This window comes from Rhinatrema bivittatum, chromosome 2 (genome assembly GCF_901001135.1).
Source record: "Rhinatrema bivittatum chromosome 2, aRhiBiv1.1, whole genome shotgun sequence".
In the NCBI taxonomy this organism is placed as follows: Eukaryota; Metazoa; Chordata; class Amphibia; order Gymnophiona; family Rhinatrematidae; genus Rhinatrema; species Rhinatrema bivittatum.
The window spans coordinates 23650930-23673080 of NC_042616.1; the positions used below are offsets into that span (position 1 = coordinate 23650930).

The 22151-nt window shown below is 46.9% G+C and overlaps 1 protein-coding gene across 1 annotated transcript in view; it reads right to left on the bottom strand.

Moving 5' to 3' along the window:
- LOC115083147 overlaps positions 1-22151 on the bottom strand; it is a 127126-nt gene that overhangs the window by 34435 nt on the left and 70540 nt on the right. Inside the window, 1 exon segment of the mRNA XM_029586955.1 lies at positions 11273-11518. Coding sequence (XP_029442815.1) covers positions 11273-11518 — 246 coding nt within the window.

Here is a 22151-nt window from a genome sequence, read left to right on the forward strand (position 1 = left end):
TTAACAGAAAACCCTGCAGAAAACTCTCAGCACCTTTGCATCAAACCCATCACATTAAACAGCGCTAACTCCCAAAACTCACACAGCAACATCCTATCTGTGAAACAACAAAACTGGAAATGAGGTAACTTGCCCTAAAGCAGCTAAATAATGAATTTTGTAATATGTGAATTAGAGATGTTTTTAAATAAATAAAAATCTATTCCCTGCTGGAAAACAAAACAAGCTGGACTGATACAAATCTTACACAAAAACTAAATGCTAGCAGAATCCCTCCCCTCAGTCCCACATGGAATATACAGACAGACCCTCACCAAATACAGGATAAGGGAATAGCAAATTGAAAAAAACCATAATACAAATTATAAAACAACAATAGTAAAGTAAAATTACAGGTTACAGAGAGCACAAAAGGTAAATCTCAGGTTTCTGTGTGCAAGTAAAATTGTGAGCTTTGAGGAGTCTCTTGCAGGCTAACTCCCCTCTACTCTCTTTATGGGGCGGTGCTTAGCGCTCCCCCCATTCAAGCTTTGACCCCTAAATCCTAACATTTTAATGCTCAAGTTTCTGAAAGTCAAATTATTGTGAATCCTAAGGGCAGCAATCAGAGCAGCTCATAAGAATGGCTGCAGACATAGGGGCCGATGCAAAAATCTTCCCGGAAAGAAGGCGCTGACTTTTCAGCACCGCAAGGGGGGGGGGGGGACCATGCAATATTTAAATTACAGGGTCACGCTAGGAAGGAGGTGCTAGAGTCGTTTGCGCGACCTTAGCACCTCCTTCCTAGCGCCCCCCGCTGCGCTGCCCTGTCTGCCAGTAATGAAAACGGCCACCGAGTTTATTGGCGGCCGTTTTCATTACTGGCAGACAGCCGGATATACAAACTGACGGCGGTGTTCATAAATCGGCTGTCTGCTGAGTTATTTTATATACTTTAAAAAAGAAGTACAGTTTTTTCTGCTTTTCTGTCCTTCTTTTCAATTTATCTTTTTGCATTTGGAGTGAATGAGTGCATTTGCATGTGATGAGCGCTAACTCATTCACTCCGTGTCCGACGCGCGTTAAATAGGTACTCATCCCCCTATTGCATTAGGGCAGAGCTTTCCAAAGTGTGTGTCGCAACACTTTACTGTGTCGCCTGAGGTGTGCCGGTGTGTCGCGCAAGCCCGGTGCACGTGACACACCGGCAAGTGGGAGCCAATGCGGCCGCCGGTGGACCTCATCCCACTGGCGGCTGAGCAGTGAAGTTTCGCTGGGCTGGGCTGTGTGCCGGAGACACACAGCAGGAAGATCGGCAGGGCCGTGGTGGAGCTTATGTCACCACGGCTCGAAGAGAAAGGTCACGCAGGTGCTCCTCCTCCTTCCTGCCCACGCGGCCCCGGAAGAAAAATGTTGCCGGAGCCACACGGGCAGGAAGGAGGAGGAGCATCAGCCGCGTGCAGAAGAGGAGCAGCGGGCTGAGAGGAGGAGGAGGCCCGCTAGCAGGGTCCCCACCGTGGATCGGCCCGCGAAGAACAGGGACGCCGCTGCTGCGGATCGGCCCGCGAAGATCAGGGCCGCTGCAGAGCCCATCCTGCAGTGACCCGTGAAGAGGAGCCCAGAGGTAAGAGAGAGGTTGAGGGCCCGTAGAGTGCGTGTATGAGATGAGTTGAGAGATTGTGTGCGTGTATGAGGTGAGTTGAACGATTGTGTGCGGGAGTGAGGACCTGAATGTTTGCAGAGACAGCATGTGAGAGCCTGTGTGTGTGAGAGAGAGACAGCATGTGCCAGTGAGAGCCTGTGTGTATGAACGATTGTATGAGAGAGAGCATGTGACAGTGAGAGTCTGTACTTGAGCAAGACAGCATGTGGGTGTGAGAGAGAGCCTGGGTGTGTGAGAGTCAGACAGCATGTGCAAGAGAGAAACTGTATGAATGATTGTATGAGAGAGAGCATGTGACAGTGAGAGTCTGTACTTGAGCAAGACAGCATGTGGGAGTGAGAGAGAGCCTGTGTATGTGAGAGTCAGACAGCATGTGCCAGTGAGAGCCTGTGTGTATGAACGATTGTATGAGAGAGAGCATGTGACAGTGAGAGCCTGTGTGTATGAACGATTGTATGAGAGAGAGCATGTGACAGTGAGAGTCTGTACTTGAGCAAGACAGCATGTGGGAGTGAGAGAGAGCCTGTGTATGTGAGAGTCAGACAGCATGTGCCAGTGAGAGCCTGTGTGTATGAACGATTGTATGAGAGAGAGCATGTGACAGTGAGAGTCTGTACTTGAGCAAGACAGCATGTGGGAGTGAGAGAGAGCCTGGGTGTGTGAGAGTCAGACAGCATGTGCAAGAGAGAGACTGTGTATGAATGATTGTATGAGAGAGAGCATGTGACAGTGAGAGTCTGTGCTTGAGCAAGACAGCATGTGGGAGTGAGAGAGAGCCTGGGTGTGTGAGAGTCAGACAGCATGTGCAAGAGAGAGACTGAGTATGAATGATTGTATGAGAGAGAGCCTGTGAGTGTGTGTGAGAGAGAGAAAGCATGTGAGAATGAGAACCTGACTGTATGTTTGAGGGAAGAAGATAGATGGAGAGAAAAGAAATAGAAAAAAAAGACTATATGAAAGGAATTGGCAAAAAAATAAGAAAGGGGAGGTGGAACAAAAAAACCTGTGACCAACCGATTAGAAAACTAAGATCAGACAGCAAAGGTAAAAAAAATAAATAAATTACTTTTTACTAATTGGCACATGTAATCTTTGGTAATGTGCAAGAGTATCACTTTCTCTATGCGGATCTCACAATGTACGAGATCAACAAGGAGGAAGTGGAAACCCACGGGGCCTGCACAGAGGAGGTAGCAGAATGGGCTTCAGTGTCAGTAGCAGCAATCAGCGCCTCCCAAATAGCCATGTGGCAGCAGTGACAGTGGCAGCAGAGGAATGAGAGAGGCTCCGAGGTTGCTGGCAAAAGAAAGAGAGGGGGTCTGCCTTTAGTGTGTGCATGTGTATGAATGGGAGTCTGCCTGGGGGTGTATGTGTGTGAATGCATGGGTGCCTGAGGGTCTGTGTGTGTGAGAATGAATGGTGTCTTCCTGGGGTTTGTATGTGTGAGAATAGGTGCCGGCCAGTGTGTAGTATATGTGTGTGTGTGAGAATGAATTGGTGCCTGCCTGGGGGTCTGTGTGTGTGAGAATGAATGTGTGCATGCCTGGGGGATGGTGAGGGAGTGGTGTGAAAATGACTGGGAACTTGCCTGGGTGTGTGTGTTTGTGTGTATGTGAGGGAGCCAGAGAGAGTGAGAGCATGAGTGTGTATAAGAAAATCCAGGGGAGTAAGAGTTTGTGTGGGGGGTGTGTGTGGAGGGGGAGAGAGTGTCTTAGAGCCTGAGAGTGTGTCAGTGTCTGTGAGAGCGAGAAGTTATGGTGGGTATAAGAGCATGAATGTGTATGTATGTGACAGTGTATGTGTGAGAGAGAATGGACATGTGAGTATGTGTGAGAGAGAGGATAACCTCCTAATCCTTGACAATATCAGGGTGACTGGAAATCAAGAGCTCCCACGAATGGACAGCTGGGGCTTTTTAAAATCCTTATTAGTTTTAATTATTGGGTGTTATTTGATATATGTGCTGTTTTTAAATATTTTATTGGTATTTGGGAAATTGTAAAAAATGTATATGGATTTTAATTAATAGAAATTCTATTTATCAGTAGTTTTAAAATATTCTTTTGTTAGTATGGTTTTACTATTATAACTGATGCTTTATGTTTCTTGATTTTATTTGTTTTATGAGGAATGGTGGTTCTGTTTTTCCATTGTTAATACACACAGTCTGGCTTCTTGGGGTTTCCATTTCAGTTTTTGTCTAAATTGTGCTCCTTTATTTTGTATTCTGTATTTGGTGAGGATTTGTCTCTGCTCTGTGTGTGTGACCATGATGAGAGATTCTGCTAGCATAAGGATCTATAGCAATCTGGTTTGTTTTGTTTCCTCAGTAGGTGGTGTATTGGTATTCTAGGACCCAGTGTAATATTTACCCTTGCTTATTCACAGGTAGGGTTATTGTTGTTTGAGTCTTTGGTGTTATTACTGTTATGTTACAATAGGATTGCAGTATAGATTTTGAGTGTATTTTTTGAGAGGTTTTGTGTTAGTTCACAATGTGTCTGGAGGTGGAAGGTGTTTGTGCTATTGTTACTGTGAGGTGACACTAGAATTTGAAAATATCTTTCAGTATGATGAGCTGTAAGGGAAACATTCAAGCTCCATTGTTTGGGGGAATTTCAGTGCATGCACAGAGTTAGAGAACTGGAGGTGCAGGATTTATATTGACATTCTGTCCCTTCCTATATATTCCAGACTTCACTCTCATAGCCATATAGAATTAGTTGATAATTTTATAGTGTGAAACTGGCCAGCTTTTTAAAATTACGCAGAAGACTCTTTGGACTTTCTTATTAACACCAAATATTCAAAATCTGTGTTCATCCCATCAAGCTCATATATCTCATTAAAGAGGTAAATTGAATAACACAATAACTTTGTTTTATTATTGTTACTCATAAATTATAACAATAATATTAATCTTGGAATATTATATATTTTTAATATAAATGAAAGATTTTCAGAAGATATGTTGTGTCGTGAAACATTTTATTATGTATATATTTAAGGAAACATACATAAATTGTCAAAATACATTTTGTTCGTTTAACCTTTAACCTCTGGTTTGCTAGTAGACTGAATTACTGTGTCCCGAAATTATGTTTGTCTAAAAAGTGTGTCACCAACATGAAAAGTTTGGAAAGCTCTGCATTAGGGGGTGGATTAGTGCCTGTTTAACCCGCGTCCCACAGCAGGTTAAACAATGCGCTCGGCTGAGCTCACTGTATTGCATCGGCCCCATAGATTGAGACTTAAAGACCTGATCGCCTCCTTGATTTCCTTCCCACGCTCCCAGTGCAGAGCCCCCGCCTGGAGCCCTTTACAGTCAGTCCCGCTGCTTGCTAGAAAACGTCACAGGGACACCCGGAAAGAACGGGTGGGAAAGACACCGCTTAGGGCTGCCAGGTTTTCATGAAAGAACAAGCACTTTTTTCCAAAAACACAAGCGCAAAACACATGAGATTGCAACCCCAATGTTTGTGAGTCGCATTGATGACAAAGGAAGCTTAACTTCTTGCATGTTGCAGAAGGTCTGCATGATGTGCACAAATGTCACACTTACAAAATGTGCACACAGCCTTACTCTCATTGCTGACAACAGACTGAATCCATGCTTTTAGTTCACATTCCTCTTCCCACGCTTAGCAGGATCTTTTAGGTCCTTACTTTAGCCATAGTAGATCAAATCCATTCAGTAGCGTAGCAGCCAATGACAGAAACAGTAGGTACGGACAGGCTTTCTTACAAAGGAGATCTGCTGCAGGGAGAAGAAATGAGAAAATAATTACATGAAATTAAAAGTGGTGTAAGACAAATTAAAAAAACACCAGCCCCATACACAAATAACCCCCTCCGATACCCATACACCGATACCCACCTCCGAGCACATCTCTGGCCCCCCCCCCCCAACACTGATTCCCCCCTCCGAGTGAAGGGGGGGGGGGCTCATACCGACTCCAACCTGAAACAAGGAAAACTCCTCCTAACATCAGGACCCGATGCATCAGAACCACCCGCTCCACAAAGGGTCTACTGTCTGCAATAAGGCTTACAGATAGGATAGTGAGAAACTAAATGGATTAGCCAGCCTGCGAGCAAGCCTTCACGTTTTTTTTAAGCTTGCACACTGTTCTCATTGTTTTCATTAATGCTGATGTCTTAGGTTTCGCTTATGGCTGGCAAGTAAGTAAACATGCTAGTACGCAGGATCAACCAAGACAAAGGAAGCATTGTGTACATAAGGCAGTGTTACTGTTGCAAAGCCACAAATTCCCTTCACAGGACCTCAATTCCTGGCAGTATTCTCCTGTGAATGATGTATCAGTACTCACATGACATGAAGCCAGAACAAAGGAGAGAATCAGGAAAATTCCACGCTGGAAGAAGGGGGGTGCCAAGCACCTCGGTCGTAATATGTTTGCTCAGCAATGTCTTACAACGCATGTGTAAGAGATAAAGAAATATGAAATGTATTTAAGGTGCCCCCCCCCCCCCCCACACACACACCAATTCCCCCCTCCAAGCACATCCCTGGCACCCCCACACACCGATTTCCCCCTCCGAGCACATCTCTGGCCCCTAAACACTCATTTCCCCCTCCCCACTCCCTACAAACCCGTCTTCAATCCCCCCACACTCATTCCTCCCCTCCTGATCCCTGGTTGTAGGCAGCTGAGTGCTCCACACCTTTCAGCATTCAGGGCTGCAGCTGCACAGAAGCTTCTTGGTCACCCACGACACTTGTTGCTTACTGCAAGGCCCTGCCGGGCAGTGATGCCAGGTTTTCATGAAAGAACAAGCACTTTTTTCCAAAAAAACAAGCCCAAAAAACATGATATTGAAACTTTTTATTTTTTATAGCATTTAACGCCCTCGCATATTCATTTCCCTCTCCCCACCCCCCTCCAAGCACATCTCTGGCCCTCGCATACTCACTCATTCCCCTCTCCCCACCCCCCCTCCGAGCACATCTCTGGCCCTCGCATACTCACTCATTCCCCTCTCCCCACCCCCCCTCCGAGCACATCTCTGGCCTCCACACTCTCATTCCCCTCTCCCCACCCTCCTCCGAGCACCCCGCACACACTGATTCCCCCCTCCCTAACCCCTCCGAGCACATTTCTGGCCCCCACATACTCATTCCCCCTCCCAACATACTAATTCCTCCCCTCCTGATACCTGGCTGTAGCTGCACACTCTGGATTCCTTTGCTATTGCCTCCAATGCTGCGCTGCTGGCCTTCCCGTTCCACCCACCTGCGATGCTGTGCAGTGCTGGCTGGGTCTGCCCACAAAATGTGTCCTGTGCATCAACAAGACTTGCATTCTGCTCTGATTGGCTTACTGCTGCAATATAGGGATAGGGTGCGCCTGCTATGGACAGGCTTCATCGCAGCAGCAGCAGCCAATCACTGTAACATGATTCAGAGCACAAATCCCGCCCAACAAGCCCAAAAAAACGCGACTGGCAGAAAAAATAGCCCAATTAAAAGCAACCCGCGAATCGGAAAAAAAAACCCCGCGAATGACTACAAAAAGAAGCCCAATCTCGCGGTAAATAAGCGAGGTTGGCAACACTGGTTAGGGTGCGCCTGCTATGGCCAGGCCTCACCGGCAGCAACAGCCAATCACTGCAACATCAGAGCACAGGCCCCGCCCACCAAGCCCGAACAAAAACGTGATTGGCAGGAAAAAACGCCCAATTACAAGCAACCGCGAATCACTAGAAAAAAAAGCCCAATCACGCGGGAAATAAGTGAGGTTGGCAGCACTTCTCCGAGACTGACTTTATTGCTGTTGCTTAAGAATCATCAATCTGCGACTGCTGGTGGAGCTGCTGCTGCCGATGAGTCATCATTCTGCGACTGCTGGAGGGACTGTGCAGCAAAGGAAAAAGCGGCAACCTTGAGGGTTGCCGGTAGTCAGGTGGCCAGCCCAGATCTAACGCAACCGGCACAAATGGGGTTTTTCCCTGCAGAATGGAAAAGAAATAGCCCAGTTGAGTGTGAAATAGCCCGATCTGCCAACAATGTTTATGATACTGGTCAGAGGTCCTGAGATCGCATTTGGAATGAGAAGCAGGAGTCTCGATGGGATGTTATCAGCCGGGTGGCTAGATGGTTTCTGACTTTTCAGAAGGGATTCAATCTCTTTAGGGGAGATTGATTGGAAACTGTCAAATTTGGGTCTAGTAAGAGAATTGGGATTCTCACTTAACTTGAGAGGTGTTGTAATTGGAGGAAGTAGGACTAGGGTATTTAAGATCTTCTGTTGAAAGAATGAAGCGAGCTCATTAGCCTTGGAAAGAGCTTGTTCGTCTGGAATAGGTGGGGTGGGGGGTAGATTTAGTGATTTGCATTACGTAAGCGAATAGGGCCTGGGCATCCTACTGGAAATGGTGTATTTTGTTTGCATGTATATGCATGGTCGAGGGTAGGCGTAACCAATACGAGACTGCTCCCACTCGTTCGGCGATACGGAATGGTCCGCAAAATCTCGGGGCTAGTTTTCGAGACTGGATCCGTAGCTGTAGTTTCTTAGTACTAAGCCAGATGCGATCTCCTGGGAGGAAGATAGGCGCTGGCTGACGATGCTTATCTGCCCATTTCTTGGAGGTCCTGGCGGCTTTATGCAACTTCCCCTGGATAGAAGGCCATAAAGTGAGTAATTGACGAGCTGAAAGCTGTATTGCCGGGAGTGCACTGGGATCTGGCGAAGGCAGAGGCGGGCGGAGTTGTTTCCCATACACCATGAGGAAGGGTGAACTTCCAAAAGCGGCATGTGAATGATTATTGTACGAAAATTCCGCCCATTGAAGTAACTTGGCCCAATTGTCTTGTCGTTCATTTGCAAATGAGCGAAAAAAAAGTCTTTAATGTCCGGTTGGTACGTTCCGTCTGCCCATTACTCTGGGGATGGAACGCAGATGAGAATCTGAGTTGCACGATGAAACATTTACATGGTGCCTTCCAATATCAAGCGGTAAACTGTGGTCCTTGATCTGACACTATGTCCTGAGGGAGTCCATGGAGTCTAAAAATGTGCTGAGCAAAAGGTTAGCCAAGTCAGGTGCTGAGGGTAACTTTGGCAGAGGGACAAAATGCGCCATTTTGGAGAACCGATCTACGGTCACCCAAATGACAGAGTTTCCTTCTGACTCTGGAAGGTCTACCACAAAGTCAGTGGAAATATGCGTCCAGGGCTCCACTGGAATGTTAATAGACCCCTAGGCTTCCCGGTGAGTGGCTTCTGTAAGGCGCAAGTAGGGCAGGAGCCTACAAATGCATGAACGTCCTGTCTCACCGTCGGCCACCAGTAATACCAGTTCAGCAGGTCATGGGTTCCTTCATGGCCGGTATGGCCCCTGGTGAGGGAGTCATGGGCCCAGGCGAGGACTGCTCTACGAGAGCGGCGTGGGACAACGGTTTTCCCTTGGAAGGATACAGAAGTTGCCGAAAGGCTCACCTTCATGGGGTCCAGGATATATTGTGGAATCTCTGGAGTTTCCTCGACTTCGGTAGAACACGAGAGGGCATCAGCTCAGATATTCTTAGAGCCTGGGCGTTAGCGCAGAACAAAGTTAAAACGGTCGAAGAAAAGAGACCACCGAGCCTGTCTCGGGTTCAGGCATTGGGCTTGGCTCAGAAATGCCAAATTCTTGTGGTCGGTGTCTACAGTAACTGGATGGTTGGCCCCCTCCAACCACTGCCTCCATTCTTCCAAGGCGAGTTTCACATCTAGCAACTCTTTATCGCCAATACAGTAGTTGCTTTCCGCCGGTGAAAATTTTCTAGAGAAGTAAGAGCACGGTAGTAGTTGTCCCGTATCAGAGTGCTGACTAAGAACAGCCATGACCGCCACATTGGAAGCATCAACTTCCACCACAAAAGGTCGGCTAGGGTCAGGATGACGAAGGCAGGTATCTTGCAAAAAGGATTTCTTAAGGTCCTCAAAGGCTTGGCAGGCGGAATCAGGCCAGTCCACCGCATTGGCTCCCTTCCGGGTAAGTGCAGTTAACGGAGCCACAATGCGAGAGTAATTTGGGATGAAATGTCTGTAAAAATTTGCGAAGCCGAGGAAGCGCTGCAACGCTTTAAGACCCCTCGGCTGAGGCCAGTTCTTAATAGCAGCAACTTTCTCAGGATCCATTTGGAAGCCAGCTGCTGAGACAGTGTAGCCCAGGAATGGCAGGGAAGTCTTCTCAAAGCTACATTTCTCGAGTTTCGCGTACAGACTATGTTCTCTAAGTATTTGGAGCACTTGATGGACATGCTGGCGGTTTGTAGGCAAATCTCGGGAGTAGATTAGGACATCATCAAGATAGACGATTACGCAGGTGTTCAGTAGGTCCCGTAGCACCTTATTCATCAGGTGCTGAAACACCGCCGGGGCATTACATAAGCCGAAAGGCATTACAAGGTATTCGTAATGCCTGTCTCTGCTATTAAAAGCAGTTTTCCACTCATCTCCGGGACGAATTCTAACCAGGTTGTAAGCACCCCGTAAGTCCAATTTTGTGAAAATCCTTGCTCCCTGAAGCCTATCGAGGAGCTCCGGGATTAGCGGGAGTGGATAGCGATCCCGCTTTGTGATGGAATTAAGCCCTCGATAGTCAATGCACAGCCTCAGCGAGCCATCCTTCTTACTAACAAAGAAGAAGCCTGCCCCAGCAGGTGACTTGGACGGGCGGATAAACCCCTTGGCCAAGTTCTCAGATATGTATTCGGACATGGTCCGGGTCTCGGGTAATGACAGAGGATATACCCTACCTCAAGGGGGCATGGTTCCAGGTAACAGGTCAATGGCGCAGTCATAGGGACGGTGCTGCAGAAGGATCTCCGCCTTGGTCTTGGAGAAGACATCTGTGAAGTCCTCATAAGGTGCTGGAGGACAAAGAGCGGAATGCAGTAACGGAAGTCCGGGAGCCTTAGGTACCTTCATGTAATTAGCGAGACAGAACGAGCTCCACTTGGTAATTTGTAGAGTATCCCACTGGATAGTGGGCGAGTGCTTCTGTAGCCACAGCAACCCTAGCACTACAGGGTGGACAGCCTTCTCCAAAACTAGGAAGGCTATCTCCTCCGAATGGATTGCCCCGGTGCGGACAGTGATGGGTGTCGTGGACATCAAGATAGGTCCTGGAAGGAGCGTCCCCTGGATGGAGGTAATTCGTAACGGAACTTCCCGTCTTTGCGTGGGAATCTGTAACTGAGAGACTAAGTCTTGCAGGATAAAATTACCCCTGCTCCCGAATCCAGGAATGCGAGAGTGTCAAGAGACCCTCCAGGGGATTCCAGGGTAATAGGCACAGTACAACGAGGAGCTGTAGCACAACCTAGGAGGAGCTCCTCTCAACCTCCTAGGTTTTGGCATTTTCCGCACGCTCCTGGCAGCATGCCAAGTAATGGCCCTTCTGGCCACAATACAGGCACAGGCCCATTGAACGATGACGTTGTCTCTCTTCAGCAGAGAGCGGGCCATGTCCCAGCTGCATAGGTTCGCAGGTGGGAACGTCTGGACAAGGAATCTTAGGAGAAGACACTGGCCTCGTAGAAACAGGACTGCGTCGGGTTGGGCGCAACTCCTTGGCCCTTTGTTGTAGGCGGCGGTCAATGCGGGCAGCCATCTCTACCAGAGCATTGAGGTCTTCCAGAAGATCACGGGCGGCAATCTCATCTTTGATACGACCGGATAGTCCTTCCAGAAAGATGGCTTTGAGGCTGCTGTCCTGCCAGCCCACTTCTTGGGCAAGAGTCCGGAACTCCATAGCGTAGTCTGCCAAAGAGCGAACCCCCTGACGGAGCTGTAGCAGTTCTGACGTAGCTGTGGCTAATCGGGCCGGCTCATCAAAAGTCTGTCGAAAATTCAAGATGAACTGCTGTAAATCCACAAGAGAGGAATCATTATGTTCCCAAAGGGGAGAGGCCCACACCAAGGCCTTCCCATCAAGCAGGGACAGGATGTAGGCTACCTTTATAGTGTCGATGGGGAACTGCCGGGGCAGCAGGGAGAACCGTATAAAACATTGGTTCAGGAAGCCGCGGCAGGTCTTTGCATCCCCAGCGTAGCAAGAGGGCGGAAGTAGCTTGTCCCTCGGGAGCCAGCCCAGCGGCAGGCAGAGAATCAAGGCGAGTAGCTAGTTGTTCTACTGTGGCTGCCAGCGTATCAGTGCAGTGTTGCTGCTGTAGCATCTGTTGGGTCATCCCAGGAAGGTCCGGGGGACCAGGCACACCTGCCGAGTCCATGGCCTTGCAATCTATTATGGATTATCAGTTTAGTGGACCCTTGGGCCGACCTGCAAGAGACTGGGGAAAGATGGACTATAGTCTCTAGGGTTAGCAGGCCGGGAGGCAGATATCAGGCAGGATGTGGACGATGCTCTTCACCCTGGTAGCTGGTGCCCCCCGGGAGGAGCCCGTAGGAGCCCAGCCGCTGGGACTTAGGTGATCTGTGGTGAGGCTTCACCCTGGAAGCCGGAACTCCCCCGGAAGGAGCCCGTAGGAGCCCGGCCGCTGGGACTTAGGCGAGAACTGAAGCTGGATCAGGAACAAGCAGGCTAGAGAACTGGAACCAGGCAGGAACTGTAGCAAGGCACAGGTACTGGAACCAGGCAGGAACTGTAGCAAGGCACGGGTACTGGAACCAGGCAGGAACTGTAGCAAGGCACGGGTACTGGAACCAGGCAGGAACTGTAGCAAGGCACGGGTACTGGAACCAGGCAGGAACAGTAGCAAGACACAGGTACTGGAACCAGGCAGGAACAGTAGCAAGATGCGGATACTGGAACCAGGCAGGCAGGAACTGAAGCAAGTCTGTAGCAGGAACCAGGCTGGAACGGAGCAACTACTGGCAAGTAGTATCGCACTCTGGGGCACTGAGCAACTGGGAACCGCAAGGACATAAAGTGCTACACCCACACTAAGTTGATCCTCCCTATCATTGCGATATATTTTGTACCCTGATATAGCACTGTCCCATTGATTATCCTCCTTCCACCAAGTCTCTGAGATGCCAATTATGTCAATCTCATCATTTACTGCTATGCACTCTAACTCTCCCATCTTACTTCTTAGACTTCTGGCATTGGCATACAAACATTTCAAAGTGTGTTTTTTGTTTGTATTAATAACCTGCTTTTCAGATGTTAGGGATAATTTGGAATCTTTTAGCTCAGGTGAGTTTTTAGTTACAGGCACGTGGACTACTTTTCTTATTATTGGAGCCTCACTGTCTGGATGCCCTAATTCTAATGCATCATTAGTATCCTTTGAAGATACCTCCCTCCGAACCATGCGCTGCTGAGCGCCTGTCAGCTTTCCCCTCTGTTCTAGTTTAGAAGCTGCTCCATCTCCTTTTTAAAGCGCCAGAAGCCTGGTTCCACCTTGGTGAAGGTGGAGCCCATTCTTTTGGAAAAGTCTGCTCCTTCCCCAAAAGGTTCCTCGGTTCTTTACAAAACTTAATCCCTTGTCCCTGCCCCAGCGTCTCATCCACGCATTGAGACTCTGGGACTTCTGAGTGTGCATTAAAAGAGATGCCGGGTACTAATCCCCCAAAGAAAGCTTCAATCTATGCAGTTTATTTAAGCCCAGAGGTTGGATATTATAAATGCCCTTATTCCTGAGACACCTTTTAAAGGACGCACAGAAATGATGCATCACATCCCACACAGATCCAGTGCTCTCCAGGAGGGTGCAGGACATTTATAAGCATAGGCTGCAGTCTGGACTCTGCCCTCGTCCTCCCTCCCTGAGGGAACTAGCAGTGCACAGAACCTAACACTTATTTTACCTTATATCTGTGATCCAATCAGCCCAGGAACTCACCCTCATTTGTCTTAGAATAGAGATTTATTGTAAGGCATTACGGTGCCAGAACAAATACTAACAACTTAGCAATCTTAGGGACTTTAGCAAAGAATGCACTCCTGGTTATTAGCTGGACAGGTCTGAATAAATTAGCAGAAGCATAACACATCCTCTTAGCTGGAAAGTAATTATCATTTATAAACAGTTCTTAGCAATCTTAGACACTTATAATGAATCTTAAGTACTTTGAAGATTCTCGGTCTCTGATCTGCGAGTGAAGCTGGAGGTCTCAGACGCTGTCTCTGTCCGAGTGCTGCGTGAGAAGCGAGAAGGCCCGAATGCTGTCTCTGTGACTGGGAAGCAGGCTGTGGGTCTCTGCGCCTGGATGAAGGGCAGAGGACTCCCCTGGTCCCTTGAAAAGAACCTGGCAAGTTCAACTCTGCCTGAAGTAGCCGGGCTGGAGCCCCTCTTCCAAGCAATGCTGCAGGCCCTGGACTTCCTGTAGGTGCTTGGTTGCAGGGTGGGGTGAGGAGCGATTGCTCAGATGGCTTCTGGCTAGTGTGAATGGGATCTTCTTAGCCCAGCTCTGAGCCCCTGTTCCCAGCTGCTTTTAAGGGCAGCGTATGCAAATTCAGTAGTTTCATGCATATGAACACAGGGACAGGTGTCACATTCTGATTGGTTCTTCTTTCTTGACCCCCCAGCTTGGCTTCCACACCTCTCCCCCCCCCTCCACCCGGGGAGGCCAAACTTCTGCCACCTGGCAGCTGACTTGGATCTGGTTAGGGTGCCAGGTACTTCTGAGCTTGGCTGAAGCCTCAGGTCGGTCGCTCTCACCCACAGACAGCAGGGCTGCATTGTCTCGTCTCTTCTCCAGTTACTGAAAGAAGATTTCAGTTTTTAACAGAGGCTTAGACAAACAGTGTGCTTGGCACAGGAGATGAGAAAGGCAAGTATTGCAGCTTTGTCAGACGTTCAGCATCTCTGTATTTCTCAAAATACAGGCCAGGAGCCAATGTGAAGTAAAAGTTCATTTTATTGTCCAGAGACTGTTCAAAGGCAATAGCAGACAGAAAGTCGAGGGAGTTGCAGGGTCAGTTGCCAGTCTGCTTCCTGGCTCGTTTCTGTCCACAATAGCTCCAAGCTTCAAAAGCTAAGTAGAGGATATTATTCCTGCCTGAAATCTGGATGTTTGCTCAGCTGCTGCACTGAAGGGCAGGGAGTGTGGACCTGCGGTTCTCAACCTTTAGTCTATCAGGACCCACCTGAGAGATGACGCTCACATGCGTGACACACGGAGCACATGACCATCATGGGACTAAATACAGGCACAGGCTCTGCATCCACAGGAGTCCCCCGCGTCCTAACAATGAGTGCAGAGCAGAACTCTCTCCACTTCCATCTCTCTTCCCTGCCCAGCAGCCCCCAATCCTTCCCTCCTCCATCTCTCCATACCCAGCAAGCCCAACCTCCTTTCCCCCACCCCTGACTCCCTATCTCCCAAGGCCTTCCTGCGCAGTACAATTTCCCCTCCTCCTGGCTCCCAGCCAGCAGAAAAGCCTTCAGTCCAATCCAGAGTCTCCCTCCCTCGTTATCAGCAGCAGATGAGGGCAAGAAGCACTTAGGAGAGGAAGATGAGGAGGCAGCAGCAGCAGCAGATCTACAGAGCAGGCACCTTTCTCCCTTATGCTCCTTCTTTCATATCCGGACCCTATGGGGTGAAGAGAGCATCAGCAGCCTCATTGCCAGGCCAGGCCGAGGAAGATAAAGTTGGTGTCCGGCCGGGCCCATATGAACAGGAGGTGGTGATATCGTGCTCTGATCTGGGTGCAGGTGGAGGGAACAACCTCCCACTGGCCAGGAAGAGGAGAAGGAAGCAAGAGCAGCTTCCTGTCATAGTCAATAAAAGAGAAGTCAGCCAACTCCTGCCCAGACTGATGAGGAAAGATGAGTCCTCTGCTGCTCACCTGCCGGGACTTCGTGACTCAGTAGTGTCGCTAAAGCCAGAAGAATGCTGGGCTGCATAGAGAGAGGAAAAACCAGGAAGAAAATGGAGGTGGTGATGCCCTTGTACAGGGCCTTGGGGAGGCCTCACCTGGAGCACTGGGTTCAGTTCTGGAGCCCAAATCTCAAGAGGGACAGAGACAGGATGGAGGCGGTGCAGAGAAGGGCGACCAAAAGGGTGTGGGGGTCTCCATCAAATGACTTTTGAGGAGAGGTTGAAGGCCCTAAATCTGTATCCCCTGGAGGAGAGGAGGTGCAGGGGAGATAGGATAACGACTTTCACATACCTGAAAGGTTTTAATGATGCACATTCAACAAACCTTCTCCGTTGGAAAGAAAATCAGTAGAACTAAGGGTCATGAAATGAAACTCCAGGGAGGAGGACTCAGAACCAACATCAGGAAATATTTCTTCCCGGAGAGGGTGGGGGATGCCTGGAAAGCCCTCCCGGAGGAGGTGGTGAAGACAAAAAATGGTGAAAGATTTCAAAGGGGCCTGGGATAAACACTGGGGCTCCCTAAAGGCTGAGGATGGAAATGAGAAAAGAGTGCATGGGGGTAACTTGCTGCTGCGGCGGTTACTCCCCTAAACCAATAAGCCTGATACTTGTAATGTAACTGCAACATTGCTCTCTGCTTCAACGGCAAGAGATAACGGGGAATTGGACTCAGACAGAACCCAACAAGGGCCCTGACTAACGGTTTGGGAAACTAAGTATGGGAGTAATTTGTACGGCACAGCAATTGCCACCCCCTGCTGATACCTTTATGGGGGAGACCTGTAGGGTGGGGCTGGTGCTATAATGGGCTTGCTGGGCAGACTGGATGGACCATTTGGTTCTTTTCTGCCGTCATTTCTATGTAATTTGATTTACACTTATTTTTCCAGAGCCTTGGAATATAGGCTTGGGAACAGAAGATAATTAAACTGATAAAATTAGCATATGCTGTTCTCTGCTTCTTGTTAAGCTGCTAGATGTCCCCTGGTGGTTTCTAGGGACACAAGGTTCACACAGTTAAGAACATAAGAAAATGCCATACTGGGTCAGACCAAGGGTCCATCAAGCCCAGCATCCTGTTTCCAACAGTGGCCAATCCAGGCCATAAGAACCTGGCAAGTACCCAAAAACTAAGTCTATCCCATGTTACCATTGCTAATGGCAGTGGCTATTCTCTAAGTGAACTTAATAGCAGGTAATGGACTTCTCCTCCAAGAACTTATCCAATCCTTTTTTTAAACACCGCTATACTAACTGCACTAACCACATCCTCTGGCAACAAATTCCAGAGTTTAATTGTGCGTTGAGTAAAAAAGAACTTTCTCCGATTAGTTTTAAATGTGCTACTTGCTAACTTCATGGAGTGCCCCCTAGTCTTTCTACTATCTGAAAGAGTAAATAACCGATTCACATCTACCCGTTCTAGACCTCTCATGATTTTAAACACCTCTATCATATTCCCCTTCAGCCGTCTCTTCTCCAAGCTGAAAAGTCCTAACCTCTTTAGTCTTTCCTCATAGGGGAGCTGTTCCATTCCCCTTATCATTTTGGTAGCCCTTCTCTGTACCTTCTCCATCGCAATTATATCTTTTTTGAGATGCGACGACCAGAATTGTACACAGTATTCAGGGTGCATTTTCACCATGGAGCGATACAGAGGCATTATGACATTTTCCGTTTTATTCGCCATTCCCTTTCTAATAATTCCCAACATTCTGTTTGCTTTTTTGACTGCCGCAGCACACTGAACCGACGATGTCAATGTGTTATCCACTATGATGCCTAAATCTCTTTCTTGGGTTGTAGCAAATAATATGGAACCCAACATTGTGTAATTATAGCATGGGTTATTTTTCTCTATATGCATCACCTTGCACTTAGCCACATTAAATTTCATCTGTCATTTGGATGCCCAATTTTCCAGTCTCACAAGGTCTTCCTGCAATTTATCACAATCTGCTTGTGATTTAACTACTCTGAACAATTTTGTGTCATCTGCAAATTTGATTATCTCACTCATTGTATTTCTTTCCAGATCATTTATAAATATATTGAAAAGTAAGGGTCCCAATACAGATCCCTGAGGCACTCCACTGTCCACTCCCTTCCACTGAGAAAATTGTCCATTTAATCCTACTCTGTTTCCTGTCTTTTAGCCAGTTTGCAATCTACAAAAGGACATCACCACCTATCCCATGACTTTTTACTTTTCCTAGAAGCCTCTCATGAGGAACTTTGTCAAACACCTTCTGAAAATCCAAGTATACTACATCTACCGGTTCACCTTTATCCACATGTTTATTAACTCCTTCAAAAAAGTGAAGCAGATTTGTGAGACAAGAGTTGCCCTGGGTAAAGCCATGCTGACTTTGTTCCATTAAACCATGTTTTTCTATATGTTCTGTGATTTTGATGTTTAGAACACTTTCCACTATTTTTCCTGGCACTGAAGTCAGGCTAACCGGTCTGTAGTTTCCCGGATCGCCCCTGGAGCCCTTTTTAAATATTGGGGTTACACTTGCTATCCTCCAGTCTTTAGTTCCTAAAAATACAATCAGAGACCAAATCTACACAACACCAGGATTGATAGGCTACGACAGGCAGAGCTAACAAACTAATAGGTTTATTAAGCAAAAGGATGAACAGTGAACAGATAAAAGTTTTAAGTTGCAAACAGAAACAAATAAAATAAGGATTAGAGTAGAAACTAACTAAATGCTTTTCACTATGTTACCAGTGCCTGGGGAGTTCAGGAAAAGGCTGAGCACAGGAGCTGAACAAGGCCTCAACGCAGAGGTCTGCTCCTCTGCACTCCCTGCCCAGACTGGCGAGCTCCAGAACAAGGGTAGCCAGGTTTTCATGAAGGAACAAGCGCTATCTTCCAAAAAAAAAACAAGCCCAAAACACCTGCTTTTATTAGAAGGTATTTATACAAAGAAAACACTTAAAATAATTTTGTGATTGTAATGGAGGAAACACAGTAGCTTGCAATAATGTTTAACCCCCTAAAATGTCCATCAAATTGTTGTGGATTACCTGACATTACACAGATTGTCCCAGACAGAGGGGGGCGCCATGCTATATTGTAATAAGGGGGTCGCGTTAGCAAGGAGGCGCTAGGGTCACTTGCGGTTACCGGCGTTCTGCCGGTTATGAAAACCGATGTCGAGTTTATCAGTGTCAATTTTCATAACGCAGCCGGCCGGTCTTCAATGTGGCCAGCTGAGTTTGTTTTTTTTTTTAACTTTTAAAAGAAGTACAGAAAAGCTATTAACGCCTGCCCCAGTGAATTCATAAATGCCAAATGGTGTAGATCATTCCTGAGCAGCAGCAGCCATTAGGGGAATCTGCCAAAAATCACGGCTAAGGTCCATAGTGGTTAGATCCTGGGCCCCAGCTAACTGGTCTAACACTTTATCCATCCGGGGCATTGGTTATGCCTCAGATACAGTACATTCATTAAGATTCCCATACAGAAGCGGGTTTATTTATTTTATTTATTTATACTTTTTATGTACCTCCGTTCCAACAGAAGATCACAATGGTTCACATAAATTGCATTCGATTACATTGTATAATATTGTATTAACAGGTTAAAGTACTTGTATCTGTTTTAATACTGTTGAATAATCAAAACATTCAAAGTTAACAATCTAATACTGATTATTACTGTTTCAGTTTGAATAGATTTTAGTCAAATATTATTTGCTGTGCTGAGAAGAAGTAATATTTCTGGAAAAATAATGTTCATTAAGTGGTTTGTTTGATATTTCTTTTCTGAAGACTCAGGTTTTAAGTTCGTGTTTGAATTTCTTTTTTTGCCGTTAGCAGTCTTATTGATCCGGGTAGATCGTTCCATAATTTGGGTCCTGCTATCTTTCTCTTATTTGGGTTAGATGAGTGTTCCGATTTGAAGGAACTGTAAGAAGATTTTTGTTTTGAGATCTGAGATCTCTTTGCGGGCTGTTGCTTTTTATTATTCCTGGGGAAGGTGGATCATAGTTGTTTATGATATTAAAAATGAGGGATAAAACTTTGTAATGGATTCTGAACATTATTGGAAGCCAGTGAAGGCCGATTAGAGAAGGGATAATATGATTACATTTTCTAGTTCCTGTAAGGAGTCTTGCTGAGGCATTTTGGAGAAGTTGTAGTGGTTTAATTGTGCTTGCGGGAAGGCCCAACAGAAGTGAGTTGCAATAGTCCAGGTTTGAAAATATTAAAGTTTGTAGGACTGTGCGGAAGTTTTGGAAGGTAAGTAAAGGTTTTAGATGATGTAAGATTCTGAGTTTGGAATCCCCAGATTTAATTATTTTACTTATATGTTTTTTCATGTTGATGTTTTCATCAATCTGTATTCCAAGGTCACAGCCTTCATCTGAGGGTGTAATGTTGGCTATTCCAAGGTTGAGGGTGGGTTGTATGAGAATTATGTTGTCTCTTCTTAACGGTATTATTTCAGTTTTATTCGTGTGAAGTGTAAGTTTTAGAAGAAAAAGTTCTTGTTGGATTGATTTCATGTATGTTGTTAAGGCTGCTGTAGTTCTTTCAAAGGTTTTATCGAATGGAATGTAAGATTGAATATCATTGGCGTATATGAAAAACTTCATGTTCAGATTTTCTAAGAGAGCACATTGGAAGGAGGTAGATGTTGAATAGGGTTGCTGAGAGTCCTGAGCCTTTTGGAACTCGTGTCTATTGAAAATATGTCTGATAATTGGTTGCTTAATTTTACTTGGAAAGATTTATTCTTAAGGAAGGAGGAGAACCATTTGTGAACTTTTCCGTCAATTCCAATTTTTTTAGTTGTTGGCAGAGTAGATGGCCCACAGTGTCAAATGCTGCTTTTACATCTAGTAGAACCAGTAAATAAGAATCATTATAATCAAATCCTTTTAGCATTTGTTTGTTAGGGATATGAGTAGAGTTTTAGTGAACATTTTTTTCTAAATCCAAATTGGTTTGGGAATAGAATTTTGTGCTCATCCAGGTGATTTTCTAATTGAGATAAAACTGCTTTTTCTAATGCTTTTGAGATGAAAGGTAAGTTTGAGATTGGTCTGTAGTTGTCCCAGTCATCTAATTTTCCAGTTTTATTTTTCGAACTTGGTTTCACAATAGCTTGTTTTGCCGTCTTGGGGACTATTCCTCGTGATAGAGTTGTAACATCTTCCTTAGGAACAAGAACTACAGGAGAAACCCAGGGTCTCTGAGATTTCTTTATAACCCCTAGAGCTAGCATCTCATCAGACTCCTGACTCATGTGCTTCTCAACCTCAGCAGATACTCGATAAGCACTCTTCTTCAATGGTTTATGGCTACCAGTATCTTCATTGTGAATAGCAAAGTGAGTAAGTTCTGGTTTTTTGGAAATACATCAGCTGTTTCTGTGTAGGGGTTAATTGCGAATAACTGCAGATGATCCCCACTGGGGAGTCGACACCATGGGACAGGGGAGGCTGGCTTACACTCCCTGGCCGCCAGTCAAAATCCCGCAACACGGTTCTGGGGCAGGTCTAAGGTCGGACGGGGTGTACAAGGTTGCCATGTCCTTTATCTTGCCAGAGGCTGAGGCCTAGGATCTAGAGCAGTGGTTTCCAACCTGTCCTGGGGGGACCCCAGTCAGTCAGGTTTTCAGGATATCCACATGAATATGCGAGAGAGAAAATTTGCATGTTCCCTCCGAACCCAGGCCTGCCGCAGAACCCCGTTGCGGGACTTTGACTGGCAGTCAGGGAGTGTAAGCCAGCCTCCCCTGCCCCCATGGTGTCAACTCCCCAGTGGGAAGGGCCATCTACAGTTATTCGCAGACCGATGGACTTAGATTACATTGGACCTCTGGGTCCTGTCCCTCGTGCGCCAGGGGTACAGGTTGCATTTCCAATGAGTTCCATCCCGTTCTCTTCCATGTCCACGGTGGAAAGAAGTAGGGAACCTACAGATACTTTGAGTAGAGCTCTGCGCCCTCTTAATGGCTCGGGTAGTCGAACCAATTCTGCCAAGCCTCCGGGGCGATGAGTTCTACTCCAGGTATTTCCTGATTCCCAAGAAAACTGGAGACTGTAGGGAACAGCCCTGAGATACGCAGAGGGAACAGACGACGCTGGCGATGAAAAAACTGTAAAAAGCAAAGAAACAAGTGTGAGGTCCATGACCACGAGGCAAAGCTTTGCGGAAAGGAAGAGACAGAAGAGGGACCCTGCGTGGATGCCTGGTTAGCGGCAGGCTGGGCGTGCTCGGTGTGTCAGGCAACGTTTCTAGAAGCTCTGACAAAAGCTTTCTGTGCCGGGCTCATAAGAACCTGCCATGTGGGGTCAGACCAAGGGTCCATCAAGCCCAGCCATGTGCGAGGACTACCATCCTGCTTGTCCTTGCAGACCACTGATAATTGGCAGGAATGCACGGGGATGATCTTGTGGCTTACCGTCTCTCTGGCATGCATCACACAATCGACATTAGTCAGCTATGGCTCCAGATACTCCCGGCCAGTAAAAATTCAATGTCAGTCGGGTATGTGTATGCGTTACTCCCTGGTGTCCTGCTAGTGGAGTATAATGTGCAAGCTGCAGGAGTTGTTCCCTGTACGCTTTGGGCACTATAAGCTGTGTGCCAGCTGTCCAAGGCTTGCTAGCATCAACAGGATCAGTCTCCCTGTACAGCAAGCCCACTTTCCATAGGATAAGGTCTTTCTGGGTTTCATTTGA